Genomic DNA, 15240 nt, shown 5'->3' on the forward strand with positions numbered 1-15240 from the left:
TGCCATCCCTCCATCTAAGATGAATGAGTGCAATCAGTGAGGGAGAAAGCCTGCTGAGGACCTCAAATTCAAACATTGTTACATTTAAAGTGCTGCTTTTTTTTTTTCTGATCACAACCATTGCTTAAACAGTTTTGTCCAAGTACAAGAAGACAAGTGAATGAACTAAGTATTAAAAAAAAAAAAAAAAAAGCATATCCTTAGAAAATATTTCATTGGTATACCCCTAAGTTTGGAGAAACTAGCTTTGAAATTAAGCTAAGAAACTAATTCAGAGGAAGTTAAAAAAAAAAAAAAAAGCCATCCAATTAAGGGTAGCGTTTACATTGTTTGGGATAACTTGCTAGTGATGTTCCCTTAGAATGGCCAAGAGATTATTATTTTTAAATAAGTACCAAATAGAAATGAATTGCTATTAGCTAAAGTTTGATTCATTTTCCATAGTTGTTTCTAATAAGGACATGTGAACCTCAAAATAGCCAAAGGGGGGGGAGCCCTCAACTGCTAACAGCACATTAACAAAGTATGGAAACGAAAGACACTTTTCTTTAGATTTCAGCCTTGTCATTTCCAATTTTCTGCTCCTTGGACATGCTTGTATTCAAATTCTGGAACATCTATTCAGCATATCAATCCTAATTAGACAATCTGGGTCTGGAAAGGATGAGAGCTGGGTCATTTGCATAATTTAATCATAAATACTCAGTGATACATATTTCCAAATGCATTTGTACAATTATCTTTTCATCCTTGGGGCAATGGTATTAATATGATTAGGCAATATTTCTGGAAAAAACAGACAAGTATGCACTCTTTTTAACTGCAGCTTAGGGCGATATGAAAAATTAATTAATTTCTGAAGAAAATCAATTTCTCTACGTGACCACATTAGACATTGCTAAACCAAGACTCAGAAACCTCTCTCAATCACTACATTTTATCAGGCCTTCTAAATTCTGATTAGTATGTGAACAGTTCAATAGAAAAACTGGTAATGTATCAAAGAGCATCTTAAATTCTGAAGAGATCTTTCTGCTTACTTTATTTTCGGTTATACCACTCTGCCTTACTTTAATGCGTTGTTATTTAACCAGTCAATGAGAAGCCTGTGCTTTTGGTGTGAACTCATTCTTGAGTGATCTTTTATTAATGTACATTAACCAATTTCAAGGACAACAGGATAAGGTTACTTTTGAATTGCTTTCTCAAGAAATGGATTTATATCCATCTAAAATAATCTTAATTCACACGAGACTGTTTACTATGAAAAAATATTAGATGAACCAAGTCATCTTAAAGAATACTAACTGTCATAAGAAAAACATTGTAACATTCTTAGCAGAGACATAAGAACCCAGGTGGCTAATCTGATTTTTAAAAAGAGATTCTGCTTTGTATGTTAATTAGTGCCATAGAAAGAAGTGGCATTTGTGAGTTTAAATGCACTATTCTTTTCTTTTCAATCAAATGAAAAAGTAGAAATTACTGCATGCAAATATTCAATATTCATTTAATTTGCATAAAGGTGCTTGAACAAATTTTTGATTCTAACAAGCTCATTTTTCATGCGTTTTGTCTTTCATCCTAATCTAGCATCTGTCATTCCTTTTTGAAGTTATTATCGGCCCAATTCCCTCTTGGACATGGTTGCTGGGTGACCGGTATCTTAGCACCCACTTTGACAGGAACAGATGTGAATCTGATCAAGAGATTTCCCAAGGGTACCTGAAATCACAAACAACTTTTGTGAAAAACAAACAGCATTCCTGTCATGGGCCCTTATTTAACCCACTCCCCAAAAGAAAGAACAGAAAAGTTTACTCCAGACCAAATATACCATTTGCATTTCATTTCCTAAAGTTTGAATAAAATGCCTTAATAAAAATAAATTATATATATTTCACACTGATGAATTAAAGAAATCCAGCCTAAATATCAACAGCTCAAAAACTCAGAGTTCTTTCTGTTATTGGTTTGATGTTTGCAGGTAAATTTCATTGTAAAAAAGTATTTCTATTTCATTTACTATTTTACTAGCGTTTTTATCAAAAAAAGAATAAGAAAAAGAAGAAGGATTACTAAAGGATAATTTAGATGATAAAGGTATTTTAAAAAAATGAAATTTAGTTTGGTGACTAACAGCTTCCTATTTTGTGTATCACGTAGAATTTTGTGCAATATTAAAAATATGAAGTTCCATTTCTTCTTTTTAGAGCAAGACTTTTTATGTGATTATTTTTTCCAGTTCATGTGGTGTGTACCATCAATCATTTTTGGAAAAAGAGCTGTAAGATGTCACTACAAGACAAAAAAGGTCATAGAAACTTCATATCATCACCATTACAAAAGTCAGAATAGGTTGTCTTTCCTGAAATAGATTCTTTTTAAGTCTACCTATTTTACCTTCTTCCATTACAGTTAAAAAAAAAAAAAAAAAGTGCAGAGCAACGACCATGTTAAATCACCATGAAACTAGTTGGGACACATTTTTAAATTAAATAAGTGATCAGACTTTGGTATTTTATAAATATGGCATTAAAGCGATATTACTTGATATACTTCAATTTCATTCAAATGAAAAGTGTCAAGATAAGGCAGAAAAACTGTTAGCTTACTAAAAAAGTAATACTTTTGCTACAAAATGGCCAGTAAAAGATAAACAACACATGTTTAGAACTCCAAATATTTTCTTCTGGATTATGACTTAAGATAGTGAAGAAAGTAGAGTACCTTCTATTAGAAAGCTTAATGTTTCCCTCTCTCTACTTCGAGGACTGATTTATTATAACCATTCTTATGAAGAATTTTTTATGTTTAGTTCTTGTAGAGAAATATCTAATAAAAATATCCTAATGTTTTTAAAGATGTTAAGTGAAAAAGAAGTGAAAGGTGTTTGAAATTTATTTAAATATCCAATTGAGAAAGAAATTTGCTCACCTCAACTCCAAAATTCAACAATGTAATCATTTAACACCATATTAAATTATAATAACATATACATGTGGTATTTTACCATTTAAAAATTATTTTTATGTGTATAGGTTGAAAGCAAATCAAACTATATGGAGATATAGGTCCTCATTCAATACTCTAATGGTGTTCATTAATACTGTAAGTTTTATAAGCAAAGAGATATTATGACCTTATCCATTCATATAATTTACTCATTTGCATTTGTATGATACAGCATTTTGATATTCCAGAAACTAAGCAAACTCCTACATACCTAAAATCTTCTTTATTATAAACACGTTAGTTGCAACATTTGTTGAATTAATTTCCAATTTAGATCCATTCCATATAACTAAAGTGAATCCAACCCAAATAAAAGTATCTTTTATGCATGTTCATTTATCAGTAACTACCTTCATTTGCTTCTATTAATGGCAAAGGTAGTCCTTTGGAAACCCCTTCTACAAGTAGCCTGACTAAAAAGAAAAGAAGAAATATAACCATTTAAAATGTAACTAGGAAAAATTAAATACTTTCATATTAAAATCCTTATTCTGAAATCTGTTATAACCAAGAAAAACTCTTTTCAAGGAGTTTCTTTTCCTAGTTGGACTAACTCATGAGTGGAGATAAATTAGTTCAAAAGTACAAAGTAAATGTTTTCATATGCAATTAAATAAACTTGCATTTAAACTCCTTAAATTTAGGATGTTTTTATATAGGGTAGGCATTTTGTCTGAAAAATGACATATTAATAACACAAGAAAACAAATAACTCCAAAATTTTGATAGCACTTTGGCTTAATAGTGCAAAATCATTAATGAAGAATTTTTAAAAAAAATTTCTAAGAATATCAAGTGACTAAACATGGTAGCCATACAGGTGTTAACAGAAAAAAAAAGAATCAAATTTGACCCAGAAGGCTTCGATACTAAGGTTTGAATTGGGATCAGTTCATTCCTTTCCCATGGGGTAACTTGTATAAATGTAATTCTATGGTTTCATAAAAGCAGGTCAAGTTTCTATCCCTGAGGGTCTTTTGGCAATTTGAAGCATGGAAGCACTGTTCCTAGCTACAAGTTCAAATCTGCATGTGCTGTCAATGGTGTGAAGAAAGAATCAGTGAACAGCAGACATACATTCATCTTTGATTATCATACACACTTGTCAGAGCATTCTTAAGGGGTAAGAATACAGGTATCAGATCACATAAGTCATAAAATACTTTGAAACAAGTTTTTCTTACTTATACTTCTCTCTCTCTCTCTCTCTCTCTCTCTGACGATGCACAAAGTGATATTAAAAGTTTCTATTAAGATAACTAAATGCAAAGATGAACTTCTGACCAAATAATCGTGTATAAGTTTTATTTATTACATACAAGATTTGGGTTGTTTTCTTTTTATTTCCACAAGTGTTAGATGAAGCAGAATCTTAAGTAGACACTGTTTCATAAACTGCTTTCTACTTTGAAAAAGAATGTATGCATGCTTGCACTTTTACCAGTGAAGTAATGACTTGACAAATGCCATGGAATGATTGAGAAAGTAATTGATTTCAACTTAACTGGTCCTTTACCAGGTGTTTTCAAAGACAATTACAGTCTACTTCAAGAAGTGGTAATACACATCTCCTTATGCAGACCTAAAGATTAACCCACTGACCTCATTCCTAACTCATCTCATTGATGGCAAGACTTTTAGAAGACAGACACTTTTCTTTAGGTTATGAAATTGTTTTCCTATCATTTATCCACTGATTCTGAAAGATATACTTGCTCTGAAGTGCAAGAAGCAATGAGATAAACCAATAAAATAAATGGAGCAAGGACATCAAGCACATTTAGTGTTATTCAATAATGTGTAAAATCTAGTACCTAATTGTTGAATATCTACTTCATACCAATAAAATAATTCCCACATATGTATCTTTTAAATAGAAAATTAAAACTATATTTTAGTTATAAAGATTAGGATCTAGGAAAATGAACGACGTTTTTAATCACTGCCCTAGAAACTACATGTTGTGCAATGTATTTTTAAATATTTAAGTTTAAATTACTTCTTTTACAGAAAATTGCTTCTTTTGACTGTCTTTCAATTATCATGAGGTAAGTAAAATGTGTTTTGCAGTATTTTAGGCCTGTATAAATTCTAAAAAAGAAAAGTAAAACCAGTTTTATTGATACGCTCTTTGTCCTGTGGCCCCATGTCCTGTAGCTGTGTGTGTGTGTGTGTGTGTGTGTGTGAGTGTACATATACCTATAAACATGTATGTAAAAGTTTTTACATTGCTATAACTGTTTAAATATAAATACACAGACTACAAGTGGACTAAGATTAACATGAATAGAAATGTCCACCACAGAGATGTCTAAAATACTGATAAAAATTTTACACTTGTTGCACACACAAGAACATCTGAGTATAAAATGTCTTACTGGTAACATGAAAATTAAAAGTGCTCCAAGTAATTTCTTTAAAATTCAAAGGCACTAATAAAGTAGAAAATGCCCAAATCAAGAAATATCATTTCAAAGAATTTGGTTAAATTAAATTTAAAAATGATATTTTAAATATAAACTAAGAATACTGTTAGCAGGACTATGGTGAGTTGAAAGGTTTGTTATGTCTTCAGTGGTTTACTTGGTTCACACATCAATAAAATCTTTAAAAAATATAACACTATGAAAATATTATGAATCATTGTTAGTGTTTATAAAATTTAAGGATATAGTTTAAGATTTCAATAAAATACATCATCTGCCTGATATGTGAATATAATAAAGTACTTCATGTTTAACACATACTATTTATTTTCATTGCCTTTATTTAACATATGACCAATATGCTTTAAATGGAATTTACAAGTACTTGAAAATGCTTCTACATGCTTCCATTACATAGTTCCCTTTCATCTAGCATAGTTTCTTTCCTGAGATATATTTTGTTTGCTCTTGTAAAAAAGTGGTGTTGTTTTTTTTCCTGTTGTGATGGGAAGCATACTTTAATTATTTAGAAATATCGATACCATAAAAATACAAAGATAATTTAACACTGTGAAATTTTAATCTATTATGTTTACTTCTCCATTTATTTATACTAAGAAAAACATTCCTCAATTATTCAAGGTGACTCATCGAAATAAACTGATTTATTATGTTGCCTACTTCAATATGTGCTTTATGAAAATCATGGCTTAAATTTTTTGTCAAACATAAATCCTATTTTCAAAATTCTCTACAGGATTCATAAAGGTCTGTTATTAATCACTATGTTGTAGGACAGATCTCTTGGATCTCTTGAACTTATCCCTCTTATCTAACTGGAATTTTGCATCCTTTTACAATATCTTCTCCAGTCACTGGCAACCACCATTCTACTTTGTTTCTAAGAATTCAACTTTTTCAGATTCCACATAGAGGTGATATCAGGCAGTATTTGTTTTTCTGTGCCTGGCTTATTTCAATTTAACATCTTACTAGAAATGTATAATGTATTCCAGATATTGTATTCAGCATACAAAATGATTAATTATTTTAGATTCTTCTGTAAAACATTTTCCCTTTTTCTCTTTCTCTCTCTCCCCCTCATCACTCCCTAAAACTTTTTTTTTTTAAGCAAGTGGCTATTTAGTGTATCTCTATGCTGCATAGTGTAGGATAGTTCAATATACTTATATTTTAAAAGACCAATTAAACAATAACAATAGTGAGTTGTGCAGTTTAATAAGTTGCTCTGGCAACTTCCAGTCAAGTCACATACTTCAAATGTTCAGAAGATTCCCACCTTAAATTCTCAGATGAACTACATGCTATTTTGGATCAGAAAACAAGAGGGTCACCCCTTGAATAAAATTTAGCCATTGGCACATTGAGTAGCCAATGCAGAAAATTCTAAAGATGTAATTTTTTTTTTTAATGGGAGAATGTTTTTCTCTAATAAAAGAAATCCACGTCAGAATACACCAAGAAATTTTAAAATGAACCTGGGCTGAGGTCGCTAACTTTAGGTTGCAATTTGGATGATTTTCTCTATTTGACTTGACATATATATATATATATATTTTAAATAGCACATTTGTGTACTTACACAAAAAGTTAATCATTAAATGCCTACCTACAACCAGCAGCAATGGTCACACTCTTAACAGATTCTCAAAATTCTTCTTAAACTAAATAGTTAAACCAAAATAAAGAGAGTCACCAGTTAATCTAACAATAGCTCATAAGAACCAAATACAAATATCCCATCCTTGGTATTCTTTGTTTTCTAAAGGAAGAAGTTGGTAAACTAACTATACTATTCCAATTAAGTTATTCTTATATGTGATATACCCTAAAAAGCAAAAATATCAGTAATTAAAAGTTATTTTAAAACCCAGATACTTTAGAATAAAATAGAAATATTCTTGGTAAATTGAGAAGTAAAGGAATTTGAGCACAATGTAGGTACACACAGAAGCTCTGCTGTGTTTAAAATATGTGTAGCTGTGAAAAATCAGAGCCTTTGATATTACACTTACTATCCAAGTTGCATTAAGTGGTCTTTTAATTCAATGCTGTCTTCTTTTAAAAATTAACCCATGAACATAACAAATATAATGGAAAGGCGTTGCTTAATGCAGTCCAAAAGTCTGAAAATATTAATGTAGTCTGAGCTAGAATATTTAAACTGTAGCATTTATATAAATACATATATTCACATATATACATATATACATTCATATATTTTATTTATATATATATGTATATGTATATATAACCAACCAATCAGAATCCATTACCTCAGTTAAGAAAATGATACACGCTGGAAAAAGCTAAGGTCATATTTTTTTAACAATTCAAATATAAAATGACAAACCTTATCTTGATTACAGTTTTGATACCTAAATAGTCCATATCAAATTCTACATTTTCTATCATTTTAAAAGCATATACTTGATGTGACTTTTTGTGTGAACAATTTGAAAATAACATCCTTGAAAGAAAAAAAATTCAGTTTAAATTTAAACAGAGTTTAAAGAACCAAGTAACAAACATTAAAATCAAAATGTTTAATGAAATCTGGAAGACTCACCTGTACCTATTTAGAAGACATACTTCAAACTATTTCTTCAAACAAGGATTCAAAGGGAGACAGTTTACAACCTGTGAGAGTTTCATTTCCTATTGTATTCTGTAATGCTTGGGTTCTATATTGCTAACACAATGCTATTTTAATGACTATTTTACTTGATTGACAAAGGCAATTGTATGAAACAATTGATTAAAATAACCTGGAAAGGTAAAATAATACTAATTGATAGTCGAAGCAGAAAATCATCCTTAAAATAACAACTACTTGGTTGCACATTAAGCTAATTTACAAATGTTACTTACATTCCAAAAACAAAGCATCAAGTGAGAAATAATAAAGCATATTATGTTTCTGTATGCTGGTGAATCACACCTAGTAAATCGCCAAAGAGAAGGGTGATTTATGCTCAAATCCTGCCAAGACTTTAATCAATATTGGGTGTCACATCTCAGGGGACTGGGGGAGGTAGGGAGGCAAAAAGAGGGTGGCTAATATTTGTCTCAGTAATTTGTATACAACTTTAGTGAAATATAATAGATTAAACAAAAAGCAACAGCAAATTTTGATTAATAAAATGAGATTTTAAAATACTGTACCAAATGCTTAAAACTGTGTAAGAGAACTGGGGTAAAAAAGCCTGTCCTGTACTTTATACTATATAATATTTGAAGTTTCACAAAATAAAACATCATTTATATAAATCAAATTTCTTCCCTCAGAGCATTAACTAATAAACTCGAGTTGAGAAAGAAAAATATCTTCATAATCATGTGCACTTTTAACAATAATACCGTGATATTATTGGAGACTAATTCCAAGAAAAATATCAAGTTGAAAGATACTATCCAAATAACTCAAGAATTTGTATTCTACAATATAATTTGAGCCATGTAAATTCTAGATTAGAATATTCTTTTATTTTATTCATATATTTGTTATTAAAATGCAGTTTTCTAATATTTTTAAAGTAGAGAGAAACAAGTTATAGAACCAAACAAACTTTCATATTTTATGCCTTGGTCTTCTAATTATGTTGCATTCCTTTGCATTCCTTTTGAAATGTTATAAAATGAGACACTAGGCTTTATAGGAACCATTAATCTACTGTAATACAAAAACTTCAAAAGCATTGCCTCTCTTCATTTGAAGTAATCCTTGAATTTCTCAGTGCCAAGTATCGTAATTATCTGTTAGAAGGGAGTGAATCTGTATTTGTGTTGAAACTTTATCGATGCATGAGTCTGTGCCATTGAAAACCAGGCAACAGGGGAAATGTTAAATAAATATAGACTGTTTCAGCTTGCCATCTTTACTAAAAACTCCTGACCAGAAAAATAAAGTCAAGAACTGGAAAAAAAAAATCTTGTACTACTTATACTAAAATTTTTTCAGATATTGCTACTGAAACATAAAAGGCTTAGCAAGACTTTCAATTTTATGTCCATGAATGGTATCAACTTTCAAGACAAAAGAATACTGTTCATTAATATATGTATATGCATATAAAATGTCTGATAAAACTAACAAATCTATTCAAGTTTAAAATTTCCCAAATTTGGAGCTATATAGAAGCTATATCCACAACCTGGTTTGAAAGATTGTGAGACAAGATCATCTTCTGACCATAATCAAAGAAATAAGCATGTTAGATAACATAAGTCACTTTTTATTACTTGAATTCACACAAAAATGAATCCTAACCCAAATCTACAAACAAGCAATTGACTTGTACAAAGTTAGACTTGACCATGTACATAATTACTTTACTTTTTTTTGTTGTTATTTAATGGTTAGCAGTTAATTAAGTGACCTCTGTTGCAACAGACAAGTCCATACAACTAATGTTTAGTTTTAAAATAATAATTGGAGGAAGCTGGACAAGGTCAGAGTTTGCCCCTTGACAACTTTTAAATATATTTCCTTACATTTTCTTTCATGTTTGGAGACCTACACTTTTTAGTTTTACTATCTAGCAGGTGATAGTCTCTTTTTCATCTCCTCGTGGTAATGACAGATGGCTTCAACATTTACTCCAGTTTTCATAGATAGCATACAAATACAATGGCCCCAAGCAAATCAAATCTACTCTGAGGTTTGCTGTTAACTTACTGAGCCACTTTAAGCAAGTTCATGAGCCTTTCTTTTCTTTAGTATCATTTTGGTTCCTTAGATTTCCTGGTATTTAAATAGTTCTGAGGATCATAATTAGATATATGTTCCATAAAAAACTGAGAGTACTAAGATTTGATATTTCTTTCACACACACACCGTATATACATATATATTCAAAATACTAGCTATGCACTATATATAAACACACACAAATATGTATGTAATTTTATATAGTTTGCCTTCTTGCACCATTTCTCTTACACTCTGTATAAATTATTTCCTTGGTCTGTTAAGTAGCTAGAGTAGAAACTAGAGTGAAAGGATCAATACATTTAGATGAATGAAAAAAGATTCTAATAGCAAAATTATAAATTGGACTTGAATAAAAATGGAATTTGTTTTTTAATTTAAGATGCAAAACACTTAGATTGTCGCTTTCAAAGTAAAGAAATAAAACAACAACACTGGTAATTACTATTGAAAATAATGATGTCAACATTGTAATACGCAAAGAGTACATTCTGGTGAGGGGAAACTTAATTTTAAATTTAAATTTTCTTTTTCTTTTTCTTGCAGTGCTAGGGATTGAACCCATCAATTATAAATTTTCTATTTCCTTAGTCAGGGGCAGAGTTAGGAAAACCTAGGTAAATGTCGACAACTACAACAACATATCTTCTCAGGCTAATGACTACATATTTACATGTATTTAAGTTTGAGCAAGCATTTTAGTTGATGTAAGATCAAAATTCAAAATTATATCTATAAATTTCCCATATTTCATTTAAAAATAACCTGAAATGGGATTTCAGAACAACACATTTAATTGCAAAGTATTAAGGCCAGGTAATTGAAACATAATTAGAGTAGTGATGAGATATTTTTGGAGGGATGAACAGTTCCACTGGATTTAACTTATCTTGGTTCTGGAAGTTTAAACTCTAGAGCTGTTAATCTCAGGGGAAAAAAAAGAAAAAGAATTTTTTTAAATGTCTACTTAATAACTTTGGGACTTTTCTTCAACCATCTGATGAGGACTTCAATTCAAAGTCTGGACAAAATTTCACAAAATAAAAATGATCAAGTGTTACATTGATTACAACATTATAAAGCAGTCACTGAAGGAACTTTTCTCAAACAATTGTGTATGTGTGTGCATGTGTGTACTAAAATGGCCATTGATTACGTCGTACAATGTGTGCCATAAACACACACACACACATACACACAATGCACACAGGATTTGGAGAAGACTGGATGTTTCATTACCAAAGAGAAAACCAGCCTGTTACCAATTTACTGGAGAGCCAATTTTATAACAATCGGATATGAACTGACTTCAGTTTTTACATAATATTCTTTAAAACTCCAGAATAATACTGTTCTGGTGCAAATAGTTTTAATGGATTTGGGACAAATATTTTACCTTATGGATGAGTAAGAACTCCAATTGTCTAAGTAAATGATATTTAATGATCTTGATATCACACACACACACACACACACACACACACACCCATCTCTACTGCCACCTGCCCATGCACTTGGGCACTCATGCGCGCATACACCACACACACATACACACACACACACACACACACACACACACACATATACAAAAAATAGTCGAACTGAAGGTTCAAAACCGAGACATACATTCATGTTCCATGTAAAGAAAGGCAAATAAACACGAAAAAGAATGTCTGGTAAGGCCGGGGTAAGACATATGCTCCTTTGAGTTCGAGTCTTTTGGGGTTTACAGCCTTCTCCAGCAGTACCGAGGAATCTTTCTCCAAGGAAGTAATAGTTAGTGGCCTTTTCTTTCCCATTTGTACCTGATCTCCTCTTTTTCCTTCCACTTCAGCTTCCCTAGCTCTTCTAGGGACACACACCAACTCCGTTCTCTCAGTCTTTAAACTTATTGGGAGGTACCGAAGTTTTCCACTCAAATTTTGCGCCCTGTTCCCACGTGCCTGCTTGAGGTCTTCAACTTTCCCTATTCGCTTTCTCTAGGAATCTGTGAACTTTTCCCTGTGCGCGTCCCTGAAGCGAGCGGTGGGGACAAAGCGCAACTGCAAAAGCGAGTGGAATCTTCTTTTCTACCCCGAAATTGACAACTTACCCCACTCCCGCCCCCTCCTGGTAGAACCTCCCCCACTGAGGGTTCATTAGCATAAAACTGGTTGGGCCGGGGGACCAGTCCCGAAGCCTCCTCTGGGCGCGCCTTTGCCGGGCTGGAAAGTCAGCGCACACAGTATTCAGGCCCGCAGAGCATCCCAGTGCAAAAACGTGCACCTGGCTCGTTGCGGGAGCTACTGACCTTTAAAAAAAAAAAAAAGGAAAAGAAGAAGAAAGAAAGAAGAGAAAAGAAAGGAATGAAAAAAGAAGTCGCACTTTGAAAACAGCGAGCGAAAGCGCTGTGGTCTTCCTTTTCCGTCTCTCTTAGTTCGGCTTCCAAAAGTCTGGGGCACCCGATCACCTTCCCCTATAGAAGAAAACCTGCTGGTGCCCTCGCATCTGCCTCGGGGCAAACGTACCCCTTCATTTCCTTTGCACACGCACATGCTCACACGCGGACACACACACATGCGCACACACAGGGACCCTCCCCTCAACAAGCAGCCCCTTGGGACTTGGGGCTGAACTCCCTGGGATCGCCCAGGGCCTCTCAGCCTCAGGAGTCGTTCCCTATCTGACCTCAAAGTGCCTTCGTCGACTACCAACCCACTCCCTTGGCCTCCTAACCGGCCATTCACCCGGAGCGTGTCTCCCTGCCCCACGAACCTTACGGGGCAGGGTCACGACCTCCCCCCGCCCCCAGGAGGTACCCAGAGGCTTGCTGTTGAACCCAGGTCCCAGGGAGCGCACACTCCGGCAGTAGCACGGAGAAAGGTTCGCAGACGCCGGCGCGCGCCGAGAAGGGGGCAGTGGCTCCAGGAAAGGCGCCGTCCTCCTTCCCGCCCCCTCCGCCCAGAGACTTGAGGTTCCCAAGCCCCACAGCAGCCAAGATCTGGCGGCCAGGCGAGCAAAGATTGACCCGGCCGAAAGAGCTAGATCTGGGCAGGGTGAAGTGCCAACTTCTCAGGGGGTCGGGCGCGGCTGGCGAGCTCCAAAGAAGGAAACCAGAGGGCCGCGCTCGCCAGGACGCGCGACTCGCGGACGCGCGAGCAAGCGGCGCCGGAAAGGGAGCAAGGGAAGGGCGAGGAGGCGGGTGGGAAGGGGTCGGGGGCGGCAGAGGCTACACTCTGCTCTTTACCTTGCGTTGGTGCAGTCATTGTAGAGAGTCTCGAAGTCCTTTCTGGAGATGAGTTTGCAGCGGTTCACTCCGGGCTGGATGGCGCCCAGTCCCCTCAGGATGCGAACCTGTTCCACATTGCACACCACCGGCGTGATCTCCAACCGCTTCAGCTTGGTGTAGACCGTGTGCAAGCCCCCCACCAAGTGCTTCAGGAACAGGTCGAAAGCCTGGGGCAGGCAGATCAGCTCGCAGCCCTCCACCGTGAAGGAAGCCACTTTGGCCCCCCTCAGATCCACCATTTTGCACTCATTATTCTGGGGGGTGTTTTCCACTGGGGACGGGGTTGAGTACACGGGTTTCCCGGGGAGGGGGCCGCAGCTGCTGCTGCTGCTGCTACTGCTGCTGCTACTACTGCTACTGCTGCTGCTGCTACTGCTGCTGCTGCTGCTGCCGGTGCTCGCGTTGATGGGGGTGCTGGAGGCGCCGCCGCCGCCAGCGCTAATGCTGCCGCCGCCGCCGCCGCCGCTGCCGTTGCTCCCGGCGGCCAGGCTGGGGTTGCAGTTGCTGCCGCCGCCGCCGCCGCCACCGCCGCCTCCGTTGCCGCCGCTGCCGCCTCCGCTGCCGCCGCCGCCGCCACCGCCGCCGCCGCCGCCGCCGGGAGAGGTGACTGTGGCCGCCGCCGCTGCCGAAGAAGCGATGGGCTCTGGCCGGAACAGAGTTGGCCCAGAGGACACCGAGGGTCCTATGGACGGAGCCGGAGACGAGGTCGCCGAGGAGGTGGAGGTGGTGGTGCCAGAGGAGGAAGCAGACGTGGAGATCGGGGGTTGAGGGGGGACCAGCTGGGTCGGAGGGATCAAAGCCGCAGGCACTGCCATGGTCACATATAAGGGGAAACAGAAGGAGGAGAAGAGAGGGGAAAAGTTGCCACACACCCCGGGAGGGGACGGGGAAAAGGGGGGGAGAAGGAGCAAGAGGGGCAACAACAACTCCGAAGAGGACGAGAAAGGGAGAGAAGGGGGGAAAAGGAGGTGAGGGTAAGAAAGAGCGAGCGCAGGAGGGGCGAGCGCGAGAGGCGCTCTAGAGAGAAACGCACAAAGTGTCCCGCAAGTCGAAATGCGAGTCCTCTCCGGGGGCTGGGATCGAGGGCTGGTTTGGGGGGGGGGGCGGGGACGGGGAGGGTCGGCTGTTGTTGTGTGGGTCCCGCTCTAGCACAAAGTTAAGGATGAAGGTGGAAAGGAGGAGGATTGAGGGACTTGGGTTCTCCCTGGCAAGTACATTGATCAAAGATTGAGAGGGGAATGACAGAGAGAAAATGAGCTGAAAAGTGCAGGCTGCCGGCTGGACGAGTTGTTGTTGTCACACGGTGCAGAGGGGAGGAGCTCCGGAAACTTGAAATACCCTTTGAAGCCGCAAAAACCTCACTCACTAGTATTAACCCAAATTATCCAACCAGGAACTCGGAGCAGAGACTCCGTGAGCGCGAGACATAAGGAGAGAGAGAGGGAGAGAGAGAGAGAGAGAGAGAGAGAGAGAGAGAGAGAGAGAGAGAGAGCAAGAAAAGGAGGAGGGGAGGGGGGATATGGAAAGAAACTGTGGGAGGGACGGAGAGGAAAAGCTGGGAACACAGAAGTGGCGATCGGAAAAGGAGAGAGAGACCATCATCTGCTTCTCTTCTACTACTACCGTTAGATTGCTTGTCTAATATTCCATTTCTTCCGCGACGACTGGTAATTTTTTCCCCAAAAGCTTCTAAGCCATTGCCTGCCAACTTCCAGAGGAGCCAGAGCGCTCCGAGTTCGCCTTCAAGGATTTAGGATTTATCTCCCAGCGTCTCTGCAAAGAAATTTAAATGAAAACAC

At 36.8% G+C, this 15240-nt stretch overlaps 1 protein-coding gene across 2 annotated transcripts in view; it reads right to left on the reverse strand.

The window, feature by feature from the left end:
- Dach1 (dachshund family transcription factor 1) overlaps positions 1 to 14786 on the reverse strand; it is a 391202-nt gene extending 376416 nt beyond the window's left edge. Inside the window, exon 1 of one of the 2 annotated variants that reach the window (XM_047553395.1) lies at positions 13400 to 14786. In XM_047553395.1, coding sequence (XP_047409351.1) covers positions 13400 to 14256 — 857 coding nt within the window. In that variant the 5' untranslated portion in view covers positions 14257 to 14786. The remainder of the gene's footprint in view (positions 1 to 13399) is intronic. The other variant, XM_047553393.1, reaches the window with a different exon arrangement.
- Between the last annotated feature and the right edge of the window lie 454 nt (positions 14787 to 15240).

Source organism: Sciurus carolinensis, chromosome 5 (genome assembly GCF_902686445.1).
Source record: "Sciurus carolinensis chromosome 5, mSciCar1.2, whole genome shotgun sequence".
Classification (NCBI taxonomy): Eukaryota; Metazoa; Chordata; class Mammalia; order Rodentia; family Sciuridae; genus Sciurus; species Sciurus carolinensis.